The sequence below is a fragment of the Alexandromys fortis genome, unplaced genomic scaffold (assembly GCF_014885135.2).
Source record: "Alexandromys fortis isolate MF-2015 unplaced genomic scaffold, M_Fortis_MF-2015_v1.1 scaffold_220, whole genome shotgun sequence".
In the NCBI taxonomy this organism is placed as follows: Eukaryota; Metazoa; Chordata; class Mammalia; order Rodentia; family Cricetidae; genus Alexandromys; species Alexandromys fortis.
The window spans coordinates 2,265,897-2,292,906 of NW_026068099.1; the positions used below are offsets into that span (position 1 = coordinate 2,265,897).

The 27,010-nt window shown below is 45.4% G+C and overlaps 2 protein-coding genes and 1 long non-coding RNA gene across 5 annotated transcripts in view; 2 read left to right on the forward strand and 1 right to left on the reverse strand.

Annotated features, from left to right (window-relative positions):
• Rufy4 (RUN and FYVE domain containing 4) overlaps positions 1-5,972 on the forward strand; it is a 21,590-nt gene extending 15,618 nt beyond the window's left edge. The window contains 2 exon segments of the mRNA XM_050123794.1: positions 4,361-4,471; positions 5,385-5,972. Coding sequence (XP_049979751.1) covers positions 4,361-4,471; positions 5,385-5,487 — 214 coding nt within the window. The 3' untranslated portion in view covers positions 5,488-5,972.
• A 7,579-nt stretch (positions 5,973-13,551) lies between these two features.
• On the forward strand, positions 13,552-21,288 carry Cxcr2 (C-X-C motif chemokine receptor 2). 2 transcript variants are annotated; one of them, XM_050123813.1, is made up of 3 exons: positions 13,588-13,687; positions 14,051-14,121; positions 19,023-21,288. In XM_050123813.1, the coding sequence occupies exon 3, from the start codon at positions 19,041-19,043 to the stop codon at positions 20,118-20,120; it is 1,080 nt and encodes a 359-aa protein (XP_049979770.1). In that variant the 5' UTR covers positions 13,588-13,687; positions 14,051-14,121; positions 19,023-19,040; the 3' UTR covers positions 20,121-21,288. The 2 variants fall into 2 exon arrangements, with proteins under 2 accessions (XP_049979769.1, XP_049979770.1); XM_050123812.1 differs by lacking the exon at positions 14,051-14,121 and having other exon boundaries at positions 13,552-13,687.
• A 2,323-nt stretch (positions 21,289-23,611) lies between these two features.
• Positions 23,612-27,010, reverse strand: part of LOC126489499 (uncharacterized) — a 27,558-nt gene continuing 24,159 nt past the window's right edge. Inside the window, exons 3-4 of one of the 2 annotated variants that reach the window (XR_007588942.1) lie at positions 24,310-24,411; positions 23,612-23,951 (exon numbers count right to left, since the gene is read on the reverse strand). This is a non-coding gene — a long non-coding RNA (uncharacterized lncRNA). Of the gene's footprint in view, positions 24,055-24,309; positions 24,412-27,010 lie in introns of both variants that reach the window. The other variant, XR_007588941.1, reaches the window with a different exon arrangement.

Here is a 27,010-nt window from a genome sequence, read left to right on the forward strand (position 1 = left end):
GCACTCCTTCCATGCAGCTCAGGGGACCCGACACCACTGGTCTCAGGTTCCATGAAAAGGAACAGGTTGCTGGAGTTGTCAAGAACTAAATTCTTGTGCAAGGAATCCACACGTTAACAGTGAAAAGAGAACAATGTCGGCTTGGAGGAGACAAATAATTCAAGGAGGGCAGATACAGGCGCTTGCCGCACAAGCCTGCTGGCCTGAAGCAAAGCCTCAGAGCCCGTGGTGAAAGGGGAGAACCGGCTCATGAAAGCCATCTCTGACCACACGTGTGTGTGTGTGTGTGTGTGTGTGTGTGTGTGTGTGTACAGCCAGGCCTGTCATCCCAGCACTGGGAAGGTGGAGACAGCAGGATGTGTGTCCTGAAACACCGTGGGCTGTAGTGAGACCCTGTCTCAGAAAATAAAATAAAATAAAATTGTTGATTTGTTTAATTCACCAAAAGGATTAGAAAATAAAGATAAACCGAGCGGTGGTGGCGCACGCCTTTAATCCCAGCACTCAGGAGGCAGAGGCAGGTGGATTTCTGTGAGTTCGGGGCCAGTCTGGTCTACAAAGAAAGTTCCAGAATAGCCAGGTCTGTTACACAGAGAAACCCTGTCTCAAAAAAACCAAAACTAACTAATTAACTAACTAACTAAATTAGTCAATTAATTAAAAGCAGGTTCCCAGAAAATGGGATAAAAGCAGGAAAAACAGGTATAAGTAACAACAGAAATGGGGACAGAGAAATCAGTGGGGAGGTTGGGCATTATGAAGATGGCTCAGTAGGTAAATGTTTGCCATGTAATCATGAGGACCAGAGTTAGGATCCTTAACATTTGTGCTAAAAGCCAGAGGTAGCATGCCCATAAACCCAGTGCTAGGGAGATGAATGTAAGAGGATCTCTAGGCTCGCTAGCCAGCTAATCTAGCCAAATGGTGAGCTTTAGGCTCACTGAGAGATGCTGTCTCAAAAGACAAGGTGGAAAGTAACTGAGGAAGATGCCCAGTGTCAACCTCTGACCTCTATGTGAACACACGTGAACATATGTATAAACACACACACACCACACAGACACATACACACACCAGTCTAGGAGTCCTAATACTCTCTCCAACTGGCAGAGGTTTCCAAAAAGAAAAGGCTAAAATTAAATAGGTTTGAGAAGGTATTATAAAGATTAAAAATGCAGGCTCTGATGGACACCAGTCTTTAGCTCTCACTAAATTCTCAACACAATAAACAAAAGGGGAAATTTGTTGCTCATACCTAGATACAGCATTTGCTTCAGAAAAGCAAAGAGAAATGTGATTTTCAAATTGTCTGGAGGAAAACGCATAAGGACAGGAGTGCTCAACATGTGTTGGTGTCTATGATGCAATAACTCTCAAGTTCTCAGAAAAGCCTACTCTTGAAGTAGAATTCCACATCCAGATAAACCATAAATTCAATGGTGAAGGTGAGGGCCACGGGTGTGAATAAGACAGGTCTCAGAAAATTCAACTCCCACACAGCCTTTCTTAAGAAGCTTGCTGAGGATGTGCTCCAGAGAAAAAAGGAAGTAAGCCGAGAAAGGAGAAGATGTAGTTCTGGGAGCAACAGTTCCAGCTAGGAGAAAGGAAAGGGAGCCACCAAGATGGGATTCGGGGGAAGTCAGGCACAGTGGGTGCATGCCTGAACTACCGGAATGAGGAAAACTGAGGGAGGAAAATCACATGTTCAAGGCTAGCCTGGGCTACATAGAAACAACCTGTCCACTACAATGGTAATGGTAGTAGTAGTAATGATGGTGATGATGATGGTGATGATGATGATGATGATGATGATGATGGTGATGATGATGATGATGATGATGATGATGATGATGAGAGGGAAATCATATGTTAAAGCAGAAGATGCAGTGAGTTCAGAAAGACACTCAGAGGGATGGAGAGGTGGCTCAGTGGTTGAGAGCACTGGTTACTCTTCTAGAAGACCCAGGTTCGATTCCCCGTACCCAAAAGGCAGCTCAGAACTGTTTATAACTCCTGTCTCAGAGAATGACCCACCTTCTTCTAGTCCCCTTAGACCCTGCATGCATGTGTACACAGACATACATGCAGGCAAAACACCCATACAGATAAAATAATAATAGAAATAAAAATAAAATGAAAAGAAAGAAAATAAGGAACTTACAGAAAGACCCAGAGTGTCTACACTATCTCTAGTACTCAGACATTGAAGCAGAAGCCATTGGCTCAAGGACAGCCCGGGCCGCAATCAGAGATCCTGTCTTCCTGACTTTCAAGAAAAGAGTTGGCAAGCGGACTCAGTAGGAAAAGCGCTTGCTGCCAAGTTTAATTCGTGGGACCTACAAGGTGGGAGCAGAGAAGCCAGTCCAGAGAGTCCTCTGATCTCCTGTGTACATGGTGTGTGGATGTGCTCACACACATAGAGTACAATAAATACATCGGTATAAGTTTAAAAGCACAACTTATTTAGGAAACATATATATTATCTAATAACATAAATGCTATTCATTTGTCTTATTCATTTTGTATGGCTTCTGCAATACTGGGGATTGAATCCAGTACTGGTGCTAAGCAAGTCAGGGCTACATAGAGAAACCCTTTCTAAAAAAGAAAAAAAAAAGACAATTGGAATGATTTTTAAAAAAAAAAGAATGCAGAACCCGGACAGATGGCCAGTGCGTAAAGTACTTGCCATAAAAGCGTGAAGACCTAACTTGAGATTCCCCTAGCACCCAGCATTGAAGCTAGGCACAGCAGTGTGCACCTATAACCTCAGCACGGGGAAGGCAACACAGGAAATCCCCAGAGCTCATTAGCCAGCCTTTGCAGCCCAATCAGAGAGCTTCAAACTCAGTGAGAAACCTTGTTTCAAAAAGGGTGGAGGGCGACTTCTGGCCTTAACATACATGCACATATGCAGACATATGTACATATGTACATACACAGAAGAACACACACACGCACAAAATGGAATGTGAATGTATTTTATATATGTGAATGAATATTAAATATAGAAAAGATTCAACTCACCAGGTGGTGGTGATGCACACCTTTAATCCCAGCACTCGGGAGGCAGAGGCAGGCAGATCTCTGTGAGTTCAAGGCCAGCCTGGTCTACGAGAGCGAGTTCCAGGACAGTTGGGTTGTTGCACAGAAAAACCCAACACCTCCTCCCCCCAAAAAGAAAAGATTAAAATATCATATTCTGTGAAGATGAGTGGTTTGTGGTTTGCAATACGATTGTTACTAATCTCATGAAGAAGTTGCAAACTTGAGATATTGAGCTGATGCAACTAAAGTTTTCCTCTTATTTGATTTATATCAAAGCAGACTCATGGCTAGTGGTTTCCACAATGGTTGCTTTAGCAGGTGACACGTTGGGGGTGGGGGGCTGAAGGGACGGGAGGCTTGCAGAATGGAAGTTTCAGGGTATGGCTTATGGGTGAGAGAAAGAGAATACAGAATTATATTCTGCGAATTGAGCAGAGTTACTGGCAGAGGAACCCAGACTAGGGACCGGACCACAGTGGGAGGAAGGAGAAGTCGGTGGGCATAGTAACAGATAGATGGCTCCTCCACGATCAAGGGAAGGAACTCCATAGAGAACAACCTCTGTCTAAGGAAGCCTGTTACTCGAGTTTGGAAGGAATACCAGGGAGAAACGGCTCCAGAGGAGTATTTACCTTGACAAATACCAAGGAGAAACAGTTTGTCACTGGAGAAGGAAGAAGGAGGGTGGCTAGGCTTTTATAAACCCTCTGTATGGTTTGAGTTTTACTTAAACACTTCTTATTTATTATTGTGTGTTTGTATACACATGCATGGTGGGGGCATATGTGTCAGAGGACAACTTTGTGTGGTCCACCCTCTCCTTTCCACCTTTGTAAGGATTCCAGCAAGCAGATCAAGGTCTCCAGGCTTGCGCAGCAAGTACTTTTACCCACTGAGCCATCTCACAAAACCCTTATTTGATTTTTTGTATGTATTTTTACATATGAGTGTTTTGTCTACATATATGCATACAAGCAATAACACACACACCACTGAGGAGGGCTAGGGAGCTAGGTCAGTCAGTAAGATGCACACGCACACACATGAGCACACGAGCACACACACACCACTGAAGAAGACCAGGGAGCTAGGTCAGTCAGTAACATGCTTGCCGTGTAAACATGAGGACTAATTCAACCAATCTCAGTGCTAACAAAGCAAAGGCAGACAGATCTATGGGACTCAATGGCTAGTGAGCCCCACCTACCTGGCAAGCTTCAGGCCAATGTGAGGCCCTGTCTCCTCCATCACCACCTCCCTGTCTCTCTCTCTCTCTCTCTCTCTCTGTCTCCCCCTCCACCCTACCCATCAGCGAGAAGGACCACCAGTGGCAGAGGCTCCAGCAGCTGTCTACCGTGGCCGCTGGACACTGTGCAGCCTGCAACAAGGTCTTCAGGCGTCTGTCTCGGCGCTATCCCTGCAGGTACCAGGAAGGCAGAGTCTGGGACAACCCACAGCCCCTTGTCTGAGGAAGGAAGGACTCAGGGAAATGCCTAGTTTTGTTTGATTTGTTCGGCTTTTAAGATTTTTCTTTTTAACATTTATTTCAGTATGTGGGGGAGGGGGGTGCGCGCGCACGCGTATACACGTGCATGCATTTACATGCACATGTGTGCCACAGCACACGTGTGGAAAACAGAGAACAACTTGCAGAAATTGGTCCACTTCTACCATGTGAGTTCCAGGGATCGAACTCAAGTCATCCCAGTCAGTGGCAAGTGCCGCTGAGCCACCTCATTAGCCCTGGTTTCGCTGGTTATTTGGAGGCAGGTTCTCTTCATACCCCAGGCTGGCCTGTAACTCATCATGTGACCCAGGAGGAACTCAAACTTAGGATCCCCCTGACTCAGCCACTCCTGCACGATGACATTACAGATGTTCACCACCCTGCCAGGGCATGGGAAATGGGTGCTTATAAAGAGCTGTGCCCACGTGTGTCACCCCATCTGGCTACTGCTGCTAAGAGACCCCTAAAAGAGAACAGTGGGCAGGGTCACAAAGGAGGGAAGTTCCTAGAAGATGAGGCCAGCAGCCTCCCAGAATGCCCAGATAGGCTTCTGTCTAGGGAGAGGGTCCCAGCACCTCTGTACAGAAAGAAAGCATCTGTACAGATGCTCATTCCCCATCCCCCCACCCCCATTCCCTACTCCACTGACATCATGGGGAAGAGCAGGAGAAGGAAACAAACCACCAGGGGAAGCCGCCACCTGAGTTAGATGACAGCCTGTGGGAAAGGGAAGCATCCTGAGATAGTCAAAGGCTGTCCTGCTGGACCATGAGCATCGGCAGATGCCCCCCTAGAAGCCACTTCAGGCTTCCCTGTCTCTGCTCCCCAGGCTCTGTGGAGGCCTGGTGTGCCACGCCTGCTCTGCAGACTACAAGAAGAGAGAGCACTGCTGCCCAGCCTGTGCCCAGCGGGAAGAAATCCAGATCAGCTGACCAGTCACAAAAGGAGCCTAAGACAGCCACCCCCTCCACCCCCCAGCTCACTCCCTCCCTGAAGTATGGCCATGCTTTTCTTCTGGAAGCTGGTGAGCCGAGGCACCAGCATAGCTGTGAGGGGTAGGAGAGGACTTAGTGCTGGCCGTCCACAGACAGACTTAGCTCTGCCTTCCTGTGGAAGAGGCTGAATGGAACATGCCTCAGCTCTAGATGCTTGCATCTGATGCAAGGAAGACAGGCTATGAACCCTTCGTAAAGTTTTTAGAGGCACAGTGAGTCCGTGACCATGAATAAGAACAGCCCAAGCCCAGCTGTTTCCTATCCACACTTCCCTCCCCCAACCCCTCACAGGAAGTGAAGCCCAAATACACTGGGCTTAGCAATCTCCCCCTCCAATCTATTTCAGGGATCATTGGTTTGTTTCATTTTTCATAGATTTACAGGGGTACTGTTGACGTATAATAAACATTGCATAAATTTGATGAGTTGAGTTTTCTTTAATATACACTTATGAGGCCGTCTCTCTACACAGACATCGGCTACAAAGCTTCCTCACCCTCCCTCAACCCCTGCCTCCATACTAAGGCAATCCCTGACCCTGCCTCGTGTCACCAGGAAGCATAGGCACTTTCTAGAAATTTGCAGAAATGAAATTGTACGGTTCACTTTTTATTGCTGCCTCTATTCGTCATAACTGGATTGAGCTTTGTCTAGGTGTTGCATTATCCCTGCAGTTCTTTCCTACTGAGTGTGTGTGAGTGAGTGTGTGTGTGAGTGTGTGTGTGTGTGTATGTGTGTGTGTGTGTGTAATGCTTACAACATTCATGGTTCATGTGGAAGTCAGAGGACAACCTGTTGGAGAAGTCTTTTGCCTTCTGCCATGTGGGTCCCAAGACTCAAGCTTGTACCATCAAGTTTAGCAGTTAAGTGCTGGACCCTCTGCGCCTTCTCACCAGGCCCTGTGGCTCTTGTCTATTATCCCACTGTCAGGATTTACTCGCACAATTACCCCTTGCTTCAGATTTGAGTGGTTTCCAGTTGGCAGTTATTGCCTGGAGGCGCCTATAAGCTTCGTGCACAGTCATTGGCAGATCTATACTTTTATTTCTCCTAGAAAATACCTAGGGATGAAATGCCGGGCACCTGAGGCCTTTGGGGGTGAAATGCACCTGGAGGTGCTCAGGTCATAGGACGTGTAACTCTCCAAAAGCTGATAAATCAACAGTCGTCTCCCGTTGTCTTCAGGAAACTGGCTCGAAGAATCCCAGCAGGTACCAAATCTTTGCAAGTAGCAATCACCCAGACACTCAAGTCCGGTAAACATAAACCAATGCGAGCATCACACAGTCTTTAAACCAATTCCAGGTTAGGGAAAGACGGTATAAATGCCATGTAAATGGTGTTCTATGTTCTGTGGGGAACGATGACAAGAAAAAGTCTGAGCATGTCCAGTGTAGACATAATTTTTCAAATTTACTTTCAACCTGCAGTCAGTTGAATCTGTGAATGAGAAACCATGAACACAGCCCCCGTGGATGCGGGTGGCAGAGGCTCCTGTAGTCTCCCAAGAGGTTTGTATTTTACTATCCCACCATCTACATGTGAGAATCCCAGCGCTCTCTGGGGCATTTGGGTTTGGTGGGCAGAAGTGGTCCTTCCCTTTCATGTTATGGTGACTTAATGGGCCCCACACTCTGAGTACTTGGAAGGAGGGAGGGGCTCAGTCCTGGTGACTCAGCATTGGAACTCACTTAGACTCTGATAAAGACAGGAGATGAGTTGATCTTGAGTAACATCATTTTCCCGGAAGCCTCTGAGAAAGCTTATGCAAACTGTGTTGCTCATCCACTAGGTACTAACTGGGGCACTTCTGAGAAACCTGTTAGAGAAGAAATGTGGGCTCGCTCTAGAACAAGGCAATTAGCTGCCCGACCCAGCTTCTAGAGAACACTACGAACTCTAGACCGGCATTCACACTGCCCCCATCCACTCTGCTGGAGCCTCTGCCGTGCTTGAGCAATGCTGTGGTACTGACCAGAGCCTGGAGACAGCCTCTGAGGGTCTTGGCTGCCTAGCATTGCATCTTATTGTCTTTGCATGGAGTAAGGGTTTAGCAACAGGAACTTCTGCTCTGGTACACTGGTAAAAACTTACCCTCAGCATATGCAGTCACAAAGTGATGGGCAGAACTCTTCAGGAAGGATTCGAAGGCAAAGGAATGACGAAATTGAGCCTGAGATCCCTTGTTTGGGCAACGGAAGACTAATGCTGAGTTCTGCCCTCCAGGTCAACACTTTTTGAACAGCCCACCAATCTCTTTAGCAAACGAGCTGAAGACCCTTTTAAAGGAGAGCTCCACAGGGGTAACTATAGACCACCCCAAGAGTGTGGCCTTGCAAGGATAACAGTCCTCCAGCACTGGCTTTAAGGTCCATGCCCATCCACCTCCAGTGAGTCTCCCATATCACTGAGCAGCACCCCGCAGGGGCCAGAGCCCTGCCTGAGCACAGTTTCTGAGCCAATGAGGTCAGCATTGTCATTTTTGATGTAACTTTGTTTCTGCTGGAGAGGCTCTAAGCAGTTTGGACATAGTTCTTCAAACCTTGGGATGATCATGTGTCCATTGGTCTCCCCCCCGCAAACTTTATCAATTTAGCAGTGTCCACCAAAAATGCACGAAGCACTTGTGACATCATCGTACTATGATCGATTTGGGGAGGCAGAGACAAACTCACAAATCCCTGCTTTCCAGATGCAAAGGGTATAAACAGAGACTGCTTGTTCATTCCCAGCCACCCAGACCCAAATAATCACACAGAAACTATATAAATTACAACACTGCTTAGCCTATTAGCTCAGACTTCTTATTAACTAACTCTTACATCTTAAATTAACCCATTTCTATTAATATGTGTATCAGCATGAGGCTGTGGCTTACTGATAAGGATCCAGCATCTGTCTCCTTGGACAGCTACATGACATCTCTTTGATTCCACCTATTTTCTCTATATATCTCTGTTTGAATTTCCCACCTGGCTTTACTCAGATAAGCTATTGGCTGAAACAGTTTTATTCATTAGCCTATAAAAGCAACACATATACAGAAAGACATCCCACATCATCTCCCCTTTTCTGTCTAAATAAAAAGTAAGGTTTTAACTTTAACATAGTAAAATTACATATAACAAAACAGATATCAAGTGAGAATTACAATTTCAATATTTAGTCTATTTGTATCTGGCAAAATTAAAGAAAACATTCTATCATCTATTTTTTCCTTGTGAGTCCAAAGTTTCATGTCTAATTTATCTTTTATCATAACTAAAAAAAAAACTTTAACTATCAATCTTCAACTCTTCAAAGACCCCAGAAGAATATACTATTACCTAAGTAAACAAGAAGTGCATTGTATGCAACTTCCAAAACTCTGGAATTGACAGAGACCTCTTACTTCCTGGACAGTCACCCAAAGTTCTTCTGTAACATTGGGGCATCCATCTTCAGCCTACAGGCCCATAGTATCCAGCAGACTTTTATATGAAGCAGGAAATTTGAAGATCTGTTCTGCCTATATTGGCAGTTTTTCAGTAACTTTCTTCTATGTCCTGCAGAATGTCTGGCAGTATCTTTGGTGGAGCAGGAACCCTGAAATACTGTCTCACCTTCTTTTGGCAAGTTCAGCAGTCATTTTTCTGTAGATCTGGCATGTCCAGTTTATACAGCATACCCTAAAGCAGTCCAGACAAGAGAAGTTTCTTGTGCAAATGGCTAGCCTTGTCAAACTGAAAGCAAATTCCATAACGGGTATCTTCAGTGCCCATCAACCTCTCTGAAGTATTGGTGTTGCCAGAAACAGACATGTCTCATTGTCAAGAAAAGTCTAAGTTCTTAAAACATTTTAAATGCTGTATTCTGTAGGTCTTTGGAGTTCTGAAGATTATCTATCTAACTGAAATATATCTCTATATATTCAGAAAACATAACTAACATAATTAAAATTTTGGTCATTACATATAACTATCTATTACTCTGTGTTTTTTAACTATGCATTACATTTAAAAATGAGCTACATAAACATAATACCTTAAGCAAGAGTAGAAATATATATGTTTATATACATAGTATAACAAAATTGACTTTAAATTTGTATCAATAAACCAAAATCCATACCAATGTATTCATTTCTATATAATATCCCCCTTAGTTTTTTTTAGAAATTGACTGTGACCATTAATCACTTATAATTAACCCCCTTTAAATGAAAACAAACATTTATAAACAATCACTTGGGGAATTTGGGCATTATTTTCTTCAAACTGCTTCCTGCTGTTTGTTGGACAAAGTATTTTTAGGGTTAACAGAGACCTTTTGGGGATCATGTTTCATCAAACCACATTAGCATGGAAAGAATCCACACATTCTCATCATCTGTGGAAACCAAAGCAGAACCTCTTTTCCATAATAACATATCCTTAGACCCAAATTTTGAAGTCAAGATACCTTTAAAATATATATGTTGGTTTAGCTTAGCAGCCCCCAGAATCAAATGTCTCTCTGCAGCCAAAAAATTCAAAGAAAACACAATAATATGCATAATCTAGATTCTCTGTGTATTTTCCATCTTTACATTGCTTATTTTTCTTTACTCCCTTAATCTATGACTGTCTGTACTTTTACTGTTTCTAAAGACTTCTTTTTATAACTGTCTATACTCTTTTTCTTCTCTCTCTCAAGCCTACATACATTTCTCCAACACTGTGACCCATTCAGAGGTCTTTTTCATTTGAATCTGTCTTTATTGCATATCCATAATCATTTTCTGACCAGGAACACTTTTTAAAATACTAAGTTGCATGGTTAGGACTGAGGCTGATTTGCCTTTTGACCCATCCCAGTCAAATTTGGCAAAGGAACATTCACCACCAGCTCTGTGAGCCATGCTCACTGCCCCAGCTTCAGGGACACAACAGTCTATGTTGCCATTAGGCAACTAGTAGCAGCTGCTCACAAATCCTGTTCAAGTGCAGAACCTCCCAAAAGAGCCAGAGTTCATGCTGCCAGCAAGAACCAGAAAGCCATTTTTGCCACTAAAGCTGAATCAGGAAATCTCTTAAAGAAGCCACTTTGACACCAGAAAACAGAACCTGTCTGAAAATATGCTGCTACCAAGAAACTGTGCTTAACTCTGTTCTTTTGTATCTAAAATTCCTTCCCATGCTTTCTTGGGTTTTATGTGGATATTGTTGTCCATGTTGGCACCATGTTGTAGGGAGACTGCTCATTTTAGTTCCTGGCCTCCCTGACCTGAATAATCATACAAAAACTATACTAATTACAATACTGTTGTACCAATAGCTTAGGCATATTTCTAGCTAGCTCTTACATCTTGAATTAACCCATTTCTATTAATGTATGTATAAGCACAAGGCTATGGTTTACCAGATAAGGTTCTGGCTGGAGTCTGTCTCCTTCGGCAACTACATGGTATCTCTTTGACTCCACCTACTCTCTCTAAATATCTCCTGCCTGACTTTACTCTGCTAATCTATTGGCAAAAACAGCTTTATCCATTAGCCAATAATAGCAACATATACAGAAGGGCATCCCACATCAAAAGGGATAAACAGCCAGATGTCTGGTCACAAAACCTGAACCAAATCTGGAAACAAAAAGGAGAATCCAATCAGAGGGCTTGAAGAGTATCCAAGGAAAGGGAGTGCACACCAAGGCCCCCATAGAAATAGAACAACCCCTAGGGAGCTGCACAGGGTTCTCAGAGGTTAGAATTCAAGGTATAGACAGAAGTAATAGGGGTCAGCCACAACGGTATCAAGTGTCCAATCAGGACTGACTTTGTTTGAGGCTGTTGAAGGTCCCCAAAGTTTTTTTAAGAGGCATATGAACTGAGTATATTTATCTTCTAGAAAGATCTTTCTGGCAGCAGAGTGTATGGGGGATTGAAGGGAAAGACTTGAGGCAGCCATCATGTAGGAAGAAAGGAGACAGAGGAGGAGGTGCTGAACACCATTCTAAATGCTTCATAGAGACTCCTCTGGTCCCCTTAACAGCCATGTGCAGTAGGTGTTCTCATTGCGCCCATAATATAAATGGCAAAACTAAGACCGAATGAGATCAAATTGCTTGCTGTGAGTTTATAACCAGTTAGTGGATTCTATTCAGCCACCCCAGCTCTGGAACCCACAACTGTTGCATAACTACTGATGTAGTTTAGGAGAGAGGATGAAGTGTTGCCTAACCCTGTCGGCAAAGGTGGTGTAGAGAAGATAGGCAAGAGGGAAGGGGAAGAAGAGCAGGGGAAACGTGAGATGAGGGCACACACGTCGCCAGCTGGGGCAGAGGCGCAGGTAACAGAACAGGTGTCAGGAGAGAGCGTGGCAGAACGAGAGCAGCAGTTCTCAAACCATGGATCGTCACCCCCAGGAGGTGACTTACCAGATAGCCTGCATGTCAAATATTTACACTATGATTCATAACAGTTATGAAGTAGCAAGGAAATGATTTTATGGTTGGGGTCACCACAATGCAGGGAACGGTACTAAAGGGTCGCGGCGTTAGGAAGGTTGAGAACCACTGCTCTAGGGTGTAGTACATACTAAGTTTGGAGCATCTGGGGATCTTAAGGGAGACTCCAGGTAATCATCACACACAACGTTGGGACTTAGGAGAGAAGCTGGTAACGTAGGTGCTAATGACACTGACCGGTGGTACTACTAACTGAAGCCACAGAGGCAGGTGGACTCACCACAGAGAGCTGACAGAGAAAGACAAGAAGGTCCAGGTAAGACATCCAGGAACAGCCATCTGGGACAACTTTTAAGCAGCAAATGACACCCAGAAAAAGTCGGGGTAAATGAGAAGAGAAGAAGTCAAATGATATAGAAATCAAAGATGAGAAGATTTGAACAGTCACTGAAAAGGTACGAGCCCTTATACACTAACACAGGATATGTCCATGACACTTTGTGAAGGTGCAAGACAATGCAACTAATAAAATATTGTCTTTATTGAGGGAAAAAAAGGAAAGAAAAAACACATTTGTATTTATATGGAAAAAATCTGGAAAGATATACACACAAAGATATCTGTCATGGGGCTTAGCAGTTAAGAACACTTATTCTTGGAAAGAACCTGAGTTCAATTCCTAGCACCTATCTGGTGACTCACAACCATCTATGACTCCAGTTCCCGGGAATCCAACATCCTTGTCTTACCTCCAAGGGCATCAGGAAGGCATGCGTGTGATGCACATACATATATGCAGACAAAATAGTTACATGTATGGTTTTTTTTGTACAATATGGAGTAGCTTAAGATAGGGTATAGCCTGGTCTCAGCAATGTAGATGGTGGTCACCATGGGAAAAGATGAGTGGAAAGAAAGTTCCAGGTTCTATGTATGCGCTTGTGTATTGCTTGTCTCATTTTCAGGCTGCTTGTCTTGAGATACTCTTTTGCCAACACAAGAACAATTTAACTGAAGGAAAAAGGTTGCCAGGCACCCTCCCCACCAGCCAACCCATGCCTTACTGGTCCCCATTCACAGAGTAGGAAAAGAAACCCTCTGGAGCATGTTTGTGGCGCGGCAAATAAGAGGCAGGGAAGTACGGAGAGCAACTGTGGTGCCAGAAGGCAGATTCTCAGCGGGGGAGATGGCCTCGGGTCCCCCTGCAGGGCAGGGGCTCACAAGAAACAGAAGTACCCGTTCTCTTGCTGACCCTGAGAGGAAGGAAGGAAGTGTGAGTGCAAGTTCAGACAAGTCCACCAGTGGGGTCTGGGGGTGCCCACATCTTCCCTGTTTAAAAAAAAAAAAAAAAAAAAAAAAGAGGCATAGTCTGGGAAGGAAGCTGACTTCTGCCTTCAGATTGGCAGTCTCCTCCAGAAACCATCGGAAGACATGAAAAGCCCAAAGGCTCCCCGCAGAATCCCCAGTTAGAACCTGAGCCTGAAGTCAGAGTTCCAGAACAGTTTAGCTACTCCTCTGTAGGACACCTCCCTCGGGGGTGGGACATTTGGTCCCAAGGGCCTCCAGGACTTCCCCATCGGTAGCCCAGGTCGGAAGCTTCCCCATCACAGCCGCCTCACTTGCTGCCAGTCCAACAGCCCTGACTGCTTCCAAGCCTTGAGGCACAGGGAGGCAAGGCCGCTTCACCCAGGACAGCGTTGTGGAGCGATTGCAGGTAGGAGAGCTGATCCGTCACTGTCTGGGAATGCACTTCGGGTAGAAGGGACCTAGAACTCTGCCTTTCCTGGAGCCCTGGGAAGTGGCGCACTGCATTGTATAACCTTAGAGCTGCAATCTCCATTTTCAGTTAGCTGGGGCTATGTCAAAGATCTTTCTTCAATAGGCACACACCATATCTGAACTGGCTAATACGGAAGCCGCTGGTCACCGGTGTCCACCGAGCCCTCAAAATGTAGCTATAATGGCCAATTAAGTAAATTAGTTTTTTAAAAGTTATTGTGTGTATGTATGTGTACCACGGAATCTGTGTGGAGGTCAGAGGGCAACTTTGTGAAATCATTTCTTCACACGGGTCTAGGGATCCAAGTCAGATCATCTGAGAAGCGGCGAGTGTTTTTGCCGAGAATCATCTCCCCAACTACCAGTGAGGTAAATTCTACTCTATTGTAATTACTTTTCATTTAGAGTTAAATGAGCTGTGGCTACAATTCTGGGCAGAGAAGATTTGGAACAGCCTAGCGTCGTCTAGGAGAACACCAGGGCCCAGGGACAGACGATATTCTTGCCCTGACCCCTGAGGGCAGGACCAAGATTAGAACTCTTTTTTTAAAAAAATAAAAAAAAAAAATAAAACTTTAATATGGGCTTTCACGTAGCCCAGCTTAGGCTACATAGGAGGAGGAAAAAAAAAAAACAGAAGTGGGTGATTGAGAAATGTCCAATCTGGGCTCCTTTTCCACACTAATGGTATTTGATTGTCTAAAAAGAGCAGGACCTGTGGAAACCTGAGGCTAGCTGAGGCTGGGAGCCTGCTCCTTGTGGCATTTGATAAAAGAACACTTAAGAGCAGATTTTAGAATCGATTTAAAAAGTTCACAGCCCAGTCCAGCTGTGTCACTCGCGGTGAGTTGCTTCACCTCCTGGGACCTGGTTTCCTCACCCAGAACGTGCCGACTGCATAGACTAACGAGAGGGATGAAATATAAAATAAATGGTGAGAAGCCTGGGAGCTGCAAGCCAGTCGATCATCCAGATTACAGCTAACGTGACGGCTGTTGTCCAGGCCAGAGCCTGTGAAGGTGCTCCCAGGACTCAGCCCTGAAAAAGAGGTGGGCTTGCTCCTCTCCCGGACCTTGACTGACGTGGGATGGAAAAGAACAGCCATCAGTAGAAATTCTATCTCCATTCGAAGACTCACAGGACAAGCTAGCGCTGCGTTGTGTGTGCATATATGCATGTCCACGTATGTGTCCTTGTGTGTGTGTGTGTGTGTGTACGTATATGTGTGTGTGTCACACGCATCTGCCACTAACTCATGAGTAACCATCCTTGCACTATCAGGTTTTAGAGTCCACTGGCCCAAGATCATTTCATTCTTCCCCAGCAGGGGAAAGAAACCTGACAAATGCTAAGGAGTGTTTGCTCAGGCTGGATGCAAAGACCCTTTCCCTAGGGTAGACCACTTCAGACTCTGGTGTGCGGCTAACGAGAGGTGGTGAAGTTCCAGCACTGTCCCATGGGCATGCAGATAATGGATGCCCATGACTCTGCCTTTTGTAACCCTTTCATTTGTAATTGCTAGCAAAGGGGACAAGATACATCCCTAGTGTCTCCTTTTCAAAATGTGTCCATTGTAGCAGGCTTTCTCTGGGGCCACCATCCTGCTCCCAAACCATGACACGGAGACTTAGTATTAGTTATGAGTGCTCGACCTTCTCTTTCACTTGTCCCACTAGCTCTTAAAACTTACCCTCTTTCCCTTCATCTACATTTTGCCTCAGGGCTTTTTACCTTCCAAAAGAAATTCTGTGTCCTACCCCATGTCTGTCTGTCTGGTGGCTGCCTGATTGGATGGCCCTGGGCATCTCTCTTTTTCTCCCTCGTTCTCTCCCCCTCTTCACTCTCAAGCCTGTATTTCTCTTCCTACTTGTTCTCTCTGCCCGCCAGCCCTGCTTATCCCTCTACCGCCTAAATAATGGCCATTCGGCTGCTTGTTTAGACCAATCAGGTGCCTCGGGCAGGCACAGCGACACATCTTTACATGGTTAAACAAATGCAACACAAACAAATATAACACATCTTTACGTAAAGTAATATTCCACAACAGTCAATGTTTTTATCACTTTTATCCAAAGGCTGTTTTCAAAGGTGAGGGTGTTGGCTCCCAGGGTGGGTCAGCAATGCCTTGGAACTGACATCCTCAACTCACTGCCAAGCAGCACCCAAAACTGGGCCCATGGTCTGCGCAGGTGGCTGGGAGAAAAGGAAAAGATAAGGCAGGAAGGGTTGGAGACCCCTGTCAGGTGAAGCCACTCAGAGGCGAACAAAAGGACGAAGAATCTGGGTGCTTTTGAAGAGTTTAGGGGAGACAGAAACCAGAGAGTGGCTGCAAGTGATGGGACCTCGGTGTCCAGCTCTGCTGAGTGGTTGAACTGCCCTGCTTAAAACAGAAAGAGAGGGCTGGAGAGATGGCTCAGCGGTTAAGAGCATTGCCTGCTCTTCTAAAGGTCCTGAGTTCAATTCCCAGCAACCACATGGTGACTCACAACCATCTGTAATGGGGTCTGGTGCCCTCCTATGGCCTGCAGGCATACACACAGACAGAATATTGTATACATAATAAATAAATACTTTAAAAAAAAAAGAGAAACAGCACAGCTGAATGGTAAGGTAGGCCCACTTGGAGCTGCTGGAGTAGCGAGAGTCAGACCCTGGCTGCAGGAGCCAGTGGCTTTGAGACCCTAGCAGAGGGAGGTAAGGTCCTGAGCAAACCCCTTCCTTTATGTGAGCCTGTTTCCTCCCCCACTGAAACCTGGGGAGACAGGCTAGAAAAACTTATTGGATCACTTCCCAATATGAACTCTCTAAATCCATAAGATGACTCCATCTGTGGGCACGGCTAGGAATTCATATTCAAGTCATCAAACGTGTCCCACACCCTCAGGAGTTCCTCCCCTGCTTGGGCAATCTAATCCATCCCTCACTTCCTCTAGACAGTTCTCACTACCGCCGCTCTTCATGGGTCACAGCTGCCTAGCTCAGGTGTCCCTACAGGAGAAAAGTTAGCAAGCTGGTGAGTCTGGAACACCCTGTATTACTATCTAGAATTTCTCTCTTTGTCCCTCTATGCCTAGCCTGACCCTGGGTATTTTCCCCTCTGTAGCTGGACCCCTAAACATTAGGCATCCTTACCATAGAGGAAGAACTCCTGACCCCCTTCCTACATCTTCCAAAAACTACTTAGAACTACCTGCAGCCCAGCCCCTACCTGCAGCCTTCCCAAGTCTGCCTACCGTCCTTGCCTGGGCTTCAAATGGGTGTGGAGATGCACCCAGCACTGGGCCTCCCACACCCCTGCATTTATGGACTGTGTTTCTCAAAAGAATGAGGATCAGAGCTGTAGTAAAATGACTGGCTTATCTGTCATCAGAAAGATTAGCTGAATGTTTGGGGCCTGAAAAGTTCCCCAACTTTTTTGTGCAGCTCCCTAAGTCATCCCACCCATGGAGTTTCTGGGCTAGTGTGCGTTTCAAGGAGCTGGCACGTCCATTTAATTCAGCAGTTCCTACTGCATCCCGGAGGCCACGATAGAGCACTCTGTTGATGTTTGGCTACCATTCCAACGATAGCTTTTTTGTTAATTTGCAACCTAAGGAATAGTGAAAGATGGTGACGCCCAAGTTTCCAAGCAATAAGAGGGGACTGTGCCCACACTTTCTGAAAGATAATTCAAGAATTTAGATATATATGAAGTCGTAGCTCTAGAGTAGAATATGTGCTTAGCATATAGCCAACCCTCAGGAGGAATAATAAAGCAAAATGATTAGGCGTTGAGCATACCTAACGTAAGAGGTATGATCTTCCAGTGTTAGACTGGAAGCATTGTTGAGTTGTAATCCAGCAGCACCAGGACAACCCTGTGAGTGCAGCTGGTTCCTGAGCCTCTCTGGGCCTCATCTTCTCCCCTCCCCCCAGGAAACAAGGGCCAATTATGCACTAGTGAGGACAAGGGTAACCTTGCACAAAGCAGACCTCAACTGTCATCTCCCATCCTTCCCTTTGTCCCTTCAGTCACTAACTCATCCCTTCTAGAAATGAGCACATTAAGACACAAACAGCACTCTCGTCCCTTTGCCCGCGACTGAGTGTTGCTAGTTCCTCCTGGCCCTCTCCTCTGATTGTCGGCTTTGCATCCCGCCTTCGTGGTCTCCTTATGGAGCATCCAGCCTGCCCTTGCTGCCTGGGACTGGGAGCGACTCACAGCCCTGCTTATTCCCTGGTTTCCAAGATCTAGCTACCTACCAAAATCAGGTGGTCAAGTTCAGGAGCAAGCCCTTTTACTCAATAAGTCACTTCCCCTCCACTTCCCCAACCTGTTGTTTGTTTTGATTTTTGCTGCTGTTGTTGTTGTTTTGGACAGGTTCTCATAAGGTATAGGTCAGACTTGAACATACTTTGCAGTCAAAGATGACTTTAAAGTCCTGATTTTCCTTCCTTTACCTACATATGCGGAGTGCTGGGATTACAGGCATGTGCTCTCCCACAATTTATTCAGTTTTATTGAGTTCTGGGAATCCAGCCTAGGACTATGTGTGTGCCAAGCAAGCATTCTATCCACTGAGCTCCGCCTCCAACCCATATCTGTTACTCTTTTTTAAAGTGATTTTTTAAAATTTTTTTATGTGTGTGGGTGTCTCAACTGCAAGTATGTATGTATATCATGTGCATGTCTGGTATCTGAGGAGACCAGAAGAGATTATCTCATCCCTTGGAACTGGGGTTACAGACGTGTGCTGAAAACCAAACCTGAGTCCTCTGCAAGAGTAGCCACTGCTCTTAACCACTGAGCCACCTCTCCAACCCCACTTTTTGTTATTTTTATTGTTATTTTAATATGTGTAAATTATTTTTGTAAATTTTGTGATTTATTTTGTAAAACTGAGTGCTCTCCAATTAACCTTTTTATATTTAATGTTTTATTAGTATATTTTATTTATTTACAACAGTGAGCTTAATGATAACATTTTCACACATGTATATAATGCATTTGTACATTCTTGGCTACACAATAAGTTTGAGGCCAACCAAGACCCTACTTCAAGAAAAAAAAGTGTCTTGAAGGGAACTGTAATCTTTATCCCCCCCCCCCCAAATGTCTACTATTTTGTCTCAAACGCTTACTGCTATCAACTTAAAATTTGAAGGGGAAAATGTCTTCCTTGTTCTATGCAAGCCAATGTAACAAATCCTTACATCCTAGTTCCTTGGTTGGAAAGACAAGAAACAAGGTCACTTTGCTATGTAGTAACCATCATTTTCTCTATTGACAGGATTAAGTTTACCTCAAAATGGAAGAATTCAATGTGGAGAATTTCAACATTGAAGATTTCTTCAGTGGCGAAATTGATAATTACAATTATAGCTCTGACCTGCCCCCCATTCTACCAGATGCTGCCCCATGCCACCCAGAGACCTTAGAAATCAACAGATATGCCGTGGTTATAATATATGTCCTGGTAACCCTGCTGAGCCTTGTGGGAAACTCCCTGGTGATGCTGGTCATCTTATACAACCGGAGTTCCTGCTCCGTCACCGACGTCTACCTGCTGAACCTCGCCATTGCTGACCTGCTCTTTGCTCTGACCTTGCCTGTCTGGGCTGCATCCAAGGTAAAGGGCTGGACTTTCGGCAGAGCCATGTGCAAGATATTCTCATTCGTGAAGGAAGTCACCTTCTACAGTAGTGTCCTGTTACTAGCCTGTATCAGCATGGACCGCTACCTGGCCATCGTTCATGCCACAAGCACACTGATCCAGAAGAGACACTTGGTCAAGTTTGTATGCATCACCATGTGGATACTGTCCATATTTGTGTCCCTGCCCATCTTAATTCTGCGTAATACCGTTAAGGCAAACTCTTTAACCCTAGTCTGCTATGAAGATGCAGGTAACAACACAACCAAGTGGAGGATAGTCTTGCGCTTCCTGCCTCAGACCTTCGGCTTCCTCCTGCCGCTGCTGGTCATGCTGTTCTGCTACGGGTCCACACTGCGCACGCTCTTTAAGGCCCACATGGGGCAGAAGCACCGGGCCATGCGGGTCATATTTGCCGTTGTGCTTGTCTTTCTGCTCTGCTGGCTGCCCCACAACCTGGTCCTGTTCGCAGACACCCTCATGAGGACCAAACTGATCCAGGAGACTTGTGAGCGCCGCAATGACATTGACAGGGCCTTGAATGCTACCGAAATTCTTGGCTTCCTGCACAGCTGCCTTAACCCCATCATCTATGCGTTCATTGGCCAGAAGTTCCGCTATGGGCTCCTCAAGATCATGGCTACTCACGGCCTTATCAGCAAGGAGTTCTTAGCCAAGGAGGGCAGGCCTTCATTTGTTGGCTCTTCTTCAGGGAACACCTCCACTACTCTCTAAGCCTGTCCACCTACACTGTGGCCCTTCAGGGTCCTTTCTTGTCCTTCAGCATGGCTCACGTACACAGACTGTAGTATCTGAATTGAATTACCCACACACATTTCAAAGTTACAGGGAGACAGAGGCTACATTCTTACCAGAGCCCCCACTGCAGAGTTTAGAACCCCTACGCTGGCTGTTCACTCCTTCTATATTGTATGCCTACTGATGCAGTTGGTCCATCCTAACACTGGACCCCAAATACTCTTTTCTAAGAAGCACAAATTAGAGTTAGAGTGAGATACTTCCTCCTACCCATCAGAGTCCTTACCAGTAAAAGGAAGAGGTAGAGAAGGAGGAGAGAAAATAGCAAGAGTTATTAAGGAAGTAGAGAAAGGGAAAGTTTTCGCCTTACTGGTAGACCTGAACGGTATCCCAGCACAGTGGGACACAGCATATCGCTTTCCTTAAGACATTAAATATAGAACTATTACATAATTCATCAAGTTCACCTCTAAGTAGACACCAAAAAGAATTGGAAGCAAGGGATCAGACATTTGTAGGTTGATGATAACAGCAGCATTATTCAAAAGAGTCAAAAGTCAAAACAGCTAAAATGATAGCCCACAAATAAATGGGTAAGTTAAACATGGTGTATGCACACAGCAGGAGACCATCCCACAATGAAAAGGAACAAGAAACTGACCCATATTGCCTATGAATGAGCCTTAAAAGCATGCTTCCATGCAGAATAACAAGACCCCAAAGACAAATGTTGTAAGTTTACACAACTAAGAAGTACCAAGAATAATTAGATAGTGATGGCTAGAGGCTGGATGACAGAGGATGGGGCGTTTGTGTTTGATGGCACAGCTCTAGTTTAGGATGATGGACGAGTCCTGACTTCTGTGCAGCAGTGTGAAAGTGTTCATTGCCATTGCATTAAAAAAAAAAAGTTAAAATGAGGGCTAGGTATTGTTTACTGGTGGAGTGCTTACTTAACATTTCTGAGAACTCAGGCTAGAACTCTAGGGCCTCAACCAGTGGGGGGGGGGCTAAAATGGTAATTTTTGTTATCTATGTTTTACCTCAGTTTGTCAAAAAAATCTAAGTCTACTTTAACCCACTGAACCAATGCAGAACTATGTACATTATAATTTCTTATAAAGTGTGATCATTAAATATCTTTTTGAAGCTATATAAATCAGTTGGAGTTGAGTATTTATCTCAGGACTTTCCAAGCAGAGGCTGGGCAACAGTGAGCAAAAACCTGAGTGGGAATTTGTGTTGTTTTAACTGTTTTTTACATTCTCTGTGTCTTTCTCTGTCTCTCTCTCTCTCTCTCTCTCTCTTTCTGTCTCTCTCTCTCTGTGTCTCTGTCTCTGTCTCTCTCTCTCTCTCTCTCTCTCTCTCTCTCTGTGTGTGTGTGTGTGATAGCACACATGTGTAGGTCAGAAGACAATTTGTCAAATCTATTCTCCCTCCATCACATGGCTCCTGGGACTCAAACTCAGGTCATCAGCCTTGGTGGCAAGGGTCCTTACTTGGCTGAGCCATCTCACTCTCCCCTGAGTGAGAAGATGAAGACAGAACCCTACCTGTCCCTGTCTGGCTGCGCTTTTGTGCTCAACCTAGCCTGCGTTGGCTGAACATGGATCACCAGAGGGAAAAGGGCACCAAATTCTTCCTCCAGTGCTCCTAGGTCCTTGGATGGAAAGGCCCTCAAAAGCCTCAGGAACAGGTTTAGAAGACATGGGTCGGAAGTCACTGGCTCATCTCCTTGGAGAAGCAGGGAGGCCAGGAGATCACAGAAGCTCCAGCAGCAAATTTCACTGAGAATTCTTTACCCAGCCCCTCCCCTTTCCAACACCCACCCTCATCTAAGGTTGCCAAGTAGGCACTAGTTCAGAGTGGAGAAGTGATTTGTAACACATCGGAGGAGACAAAGGATTTGAGTCATTCTTGTTTCCTTTGCTGGGAGGGGTGAGCTTGGGTGGGTTAGATTTTTAGACTGTCTCACATATCCCAAGATTGGCCTGAAACTTCCTATATAACTGGGCATGAACTTGATCAAAGGATCCTCCCAAGTTCTAGGATTACAGAGGCGCACCACCGTGCCTGGTTTATATGGTGCTGGGCTTGAACCCAGGATTTGGTACATGCTTGACAAACACATTACCAACTGAGCTGTATCCCCAGCCCTAAAATCGTTGTTTCCTCAGTATACAGTGACTGACAGACTTGCTGGGGGGATTGGGACACGCAGCGCATCAAACAAACAGGGTTTGTCTCTGAAGGGTTTGTCAGAGGGGACCCTGTCTCTGAACAGCCTATTATGGGCACAGGAAAGAGATTGAACCCTATAGTTCAGCAAGGTTGGAGGGTATAAGAAAGCTCCAAAGCAGACAGTGTTCATAATTCACGAAAATGTTCAGGCAATAATAAACCAGCATCAGGTCCTACCCTATGCCCATCCAGTGCCAGGCCCTGCGCTGAACTCAGAATCAGGAACAAGAAACAAGCATGACTCAGCTATGCCTCTGATTCAGCAGGATGGAAATGCTGAAGAACACATATCGTTGCCAGAGGGGACAGGTGTTGTTCTGCCTGAGCGCAGTGCCTGGTCAGACGAGTCCTCAAGATGACTGTCAAAGAGAGGGGGCCAAGTGCAGGCTCACCTTTGTTCTAGGTCTGTGCTCTCTGCTCCTCCAACAAGGCCTGGGAATGTCAGTGTGCACAGAAAACAGGAGGAACCAAAAACCCAGTGCAAAAGAAGCCAAGATTGAATCGCACTGGTGTGAATGTTGCCGACCCACCCCCACCTCGTGTGAGCAGTCTTGGCACAAAGTCTTTACCAGTCAGAGCATCACAAGGATAAGGGCAAATCCAGGGCTGTCTTTGATCTGCTGATTCTTCTCTTCCTTGCTGCATTCTGAGCCTTGACTGTCTAAGGTCCCCGTCCTTCTCTGCTTAGATCTGCCTACTCTGAGCCTGCTTTTCTGGCTTCCGAACTGTGTTCCTGTACTTACATTAACATCTCTGTCCTGATCCCAGTCAGTCTGCCTCTGAGTTGATGATGCCTCTGCACAGACATTCCCAGTCTCTGCAGGATGGGCTCCTTTACTCAGCAAATCAAGACAGCTTCCAGTCTAGCTATGTAAACCAGGCCAGTCTTGAACTTGCAATCTTCTGTCTCAGCCTCTTGAGCACTGGGACAGCAGGTGTGTACTTCCACACCTGGCTAATGACCGATTTCTATTTTAACACACACGCTGTCTAGTCCAGGAATCACACTTCTAAAAATCTGTCCAGCAGACATGCTGACAAAATTTCCATGGGGAGGGTTTGTCATGGCATTGTGTGTAGACGCCAAAGCTTGGAACCAACCAAAATATCCAGCTCTAGGGACATGACCAGAAAAGCTATGAACGTATGTATATCCACACTGTGGGATGCCTTGAACGTGCTGGCTTATGAATAAGACTGAAGACAACATGCAACTAATCCTGGGGGCTCATACCTTCCAGTCCTAACACTTGGGAGTTTCATGCCAACTTGACCTACACAGTGAGTTTTAGGCCAGCCTGGGCTGGGGGAGGGTATGCCAAATGAAAGACTCTAGAACAGAAGAGGACATACTGTGTGATTCTTTTTTAAAGAAAATGTCGAGAGAAGGCAAATCTATGGAACAGCAGATATATGGGTGTCTGCCTGTGACAGGGAGGCAGGATACCCGAAAAAGATTGACTGCAAACACAAATGACGAGTCTTTTCTCTTCTTTTTCGTGGTGCTCAATCTCAATGCTATTTTAATGACTTTTCTGGTGCCAAAATGTCCCAAAGAAAAGCAACCTAGAAGAGAAAATGTTTGTTTTAGCTTAAAGTTTAATGGTGCAGTCCACCGCGATGGGGAAATCAGGACAGCAGGAACTTGAAGGAGTCGGTCACACTGTATCTGCAATCAGATAAAAAAAAAAGGGGGATGAATGCTCCTGCTCAGCTGGCTCCCTCCTTCCTGTGAGGTCCAGAATCCAAACCCAGGGAATGGCACTGCCAACTTTTATGTAGGGTCTTCCCATCTCAGTTAACCCAATCAACTAATCTTTGCAGCATGCTCAGAGGCCTGTCTGCTAGTGATCCCCGGTCCTGTAAAGGTGACAGTATTACCATCACAGGCTAATCACCCATCGCGGTGAGTAAAAGGACTTACCCTCCAACCTGGTGACCTGAGAGTGATCCTGGAGACTACATGGTGGAAGGAGAGAACTAACTGCTTCAAGTTGTCTTCTGACCTCCACATGTTCCATACAACCTGCACACACACACAAACACACACAAATAAATAGATGAATAAATAAAATGGTCATTTTATTACATTTTTACATTACTGGTATCTAGACTCAAGCTTAAAACTCACAGACCAAAAGCAATGGAGAAAGAACTACGGTTGCTAAAATTCCTCCATAGTCGGACTTTCCTTTGTATCTTCAGCTCACAAATAATGACATAGAAACCTTTTATTAATTATGAGCAATCAACCTTAGCTTAGGCTTGCTCTCAACTAGTTCTTACAACTTGCATTAGTGCATTTATATTAATCTACGTTCTGCCACATGGTTTTGTTATCTTTCCACAATGTTGTACGTCCGACTTTGTTTAGCGTCTTATTGGCATCTCCCTTTTGTTCCCCTAGAGTTCTCTCTCTTACCAGAAATCCTAACTATCTTTTCTTCTACTTAGATATTGGCCTTTCATCTCTTTACTACACGAATCACAGTAATACATCTTCACACAATGTACAAATATCCCACAACATTCCTCCCTGAGGGAGACATAAGCGATCTCTACCCTTACTTCTAGGGTCTCAGTGACAAACAGAGGTAGATTCCACCAAAATTCACTCTGAGGAACCTATGAGTCCATTACTTACACAGCAGGGGTGAGGGGTTATGGGCAGGAACATAGATGATCCTAAAGCAGACACACTGGAAGGTTGACACCCAGTGTTGATGAAGATTCTCCTATGACTGTAGATGAAGCCTCCTCCCCTAGGCCTTCCCTGTCTGTATATTTTAGCCTTTCTCTGGGGCTGTCTTCAATTAAGCAGAATTGCATACAACATATTAGGAGGGGACCCACGACCCTCCCGTCCACTCCTTCTAGGAAGAAAGGTCAACAGTCAACAAACACAGCAGTAATGATCTTAGCAAGTGGGCACAGACGATCTGATGGCAATGGTGGCAGTCTGGCTTGAAGGATCTCCTTTGCAGCAGACAAGAAATGTCCTCTTAGAGTGTATGTGAGGAGACACTTTCACTTTTGGGGATGTATCCTATGCCCTCTCTCATTGCAATCTCCAGTCTCTAACACCACCAACTCCTGCTCGCTCCAGCCATTTGAAGATTGGAAACCTCCCTGACCACTCCAGCGGCCCAAGGGAGAGCATCTGTGGAAGGGTGGCAGCGGTATGGAGACACAATCACGGCCTCAGCTCAGGCCCTTCTCCCAGCAACTCTGTACAAGTTACCTTCCCAGAGACAAGGATGCCGGATACAGTACTGATTTCTCAACAGGGTCTTGCAAAGTGTGATGTCAAACATGTTCCCCTGGCCATCAACAGCTGGGCCAGCTTCCCCTCCAAACTTGCTCTGTGCCAAGCTGACCCAATGGCTGGCTGAAGCCTGGTTCCTATCAGGTGGTCTGTCTCACGTTTGGCCTCTTTTACTCTTTGTCCTTCTGCCATTGCCCCCAAACACATCTCTCTAATTATTTTCTTAGCATCCATCTTCTCTCAAAGTGTGAGTCACCCAAAAGATAACTCCATCAGGGTTTCAGGAGGAAATGAGGGTCCAGGTGGGATCTAGTGAGGTACAAATGACAGATAAACATATAAAATGTCTCCTTTCCACACTAGTAACTTCTAATATGAGAACAAAATAAAATAATTGTGTTTTAAAAGGGAGGGATAGGGCATAGTGGCATACAATTTTAATCCCAGCACTCTAGAGACAGAGTCAAGAGAGTCTCTGTGAGTGAGTCCAGCCTGATCTGTAGACCAGTTGTTTTACTGGTTCTATAGCGAGTTCTAGGCCAGCCAGGGCTGCATACTGAGACTCTGTCTCAAAACAAATCTAAATAAATTAAATAGGAGATGAGGCTAAATGTACTGGCACATGCCTGTAATGGAAGCATCAGTGAGGTGGGTACAGAAAAATAGGACTACAAGAACATTTTTGGTTATATAGTGAATTCAAACCCACCGTGGGCTAATGAGACTCTGACTCAAACAAACAACAAAAGCACAATAGTAAAAGGCTGGGGAGGGGAGAGCTTTGAGATCACGTTTGGCCACCCACCTCCACTGTTCCAAAAGGACTCAGAAGACCTCCAAGAGTATGGACACACCTTGGATCCCAGCAGTTCTTGAAAGACTTGACCGGCACTACACAAAATGTGCCAAATTCTCACTAAATATGCCAAATAGTTCACCTCTTAAAGTTACAGGTGTCAAGCTGTGGATATGTTGCACCCACACCAAGGCTGCCGTGGACCCGAGCCAGAAACAGACTGTGAGAGCCAGCTCAGGCCAACGGTCTGAAACTGACCTTCTCAGAAGGACCTCAGAATGAAAACCATGGCTCAGCCCTTGTTTGGCTTCCTGGTGCCCTTCCTGATATTTAACTTAAAAACAGAAGACCAGGATGCTGTTGGGGAAACAAACAAACCCAAGCAGCACTGTAGGAACGGCATGGCCAATTAAACTCAGCTAAGACCTCAGGGTGCTGAGATGGCTCAGCTGGTAAAAGTGCTGACTACACAAGCCTGATGGTCTGAGTTTGATTCTGAGACCCTTCCTTCCTTCCTTCTTCCTTCCTTCCTTCTTTCCTTCCTTCCTTCCTTCCTTCCTTCCT

Bases quoted from the DNA above. Each gene is read 5' to 3' on its own strand.
- Cxcr2 (XM_050123812.1), top strand. From the start codon at position 19,041: ATGGAAGAATTCAATGTGGAGAATTTCAACATTGAAGATTTCTTCAGT.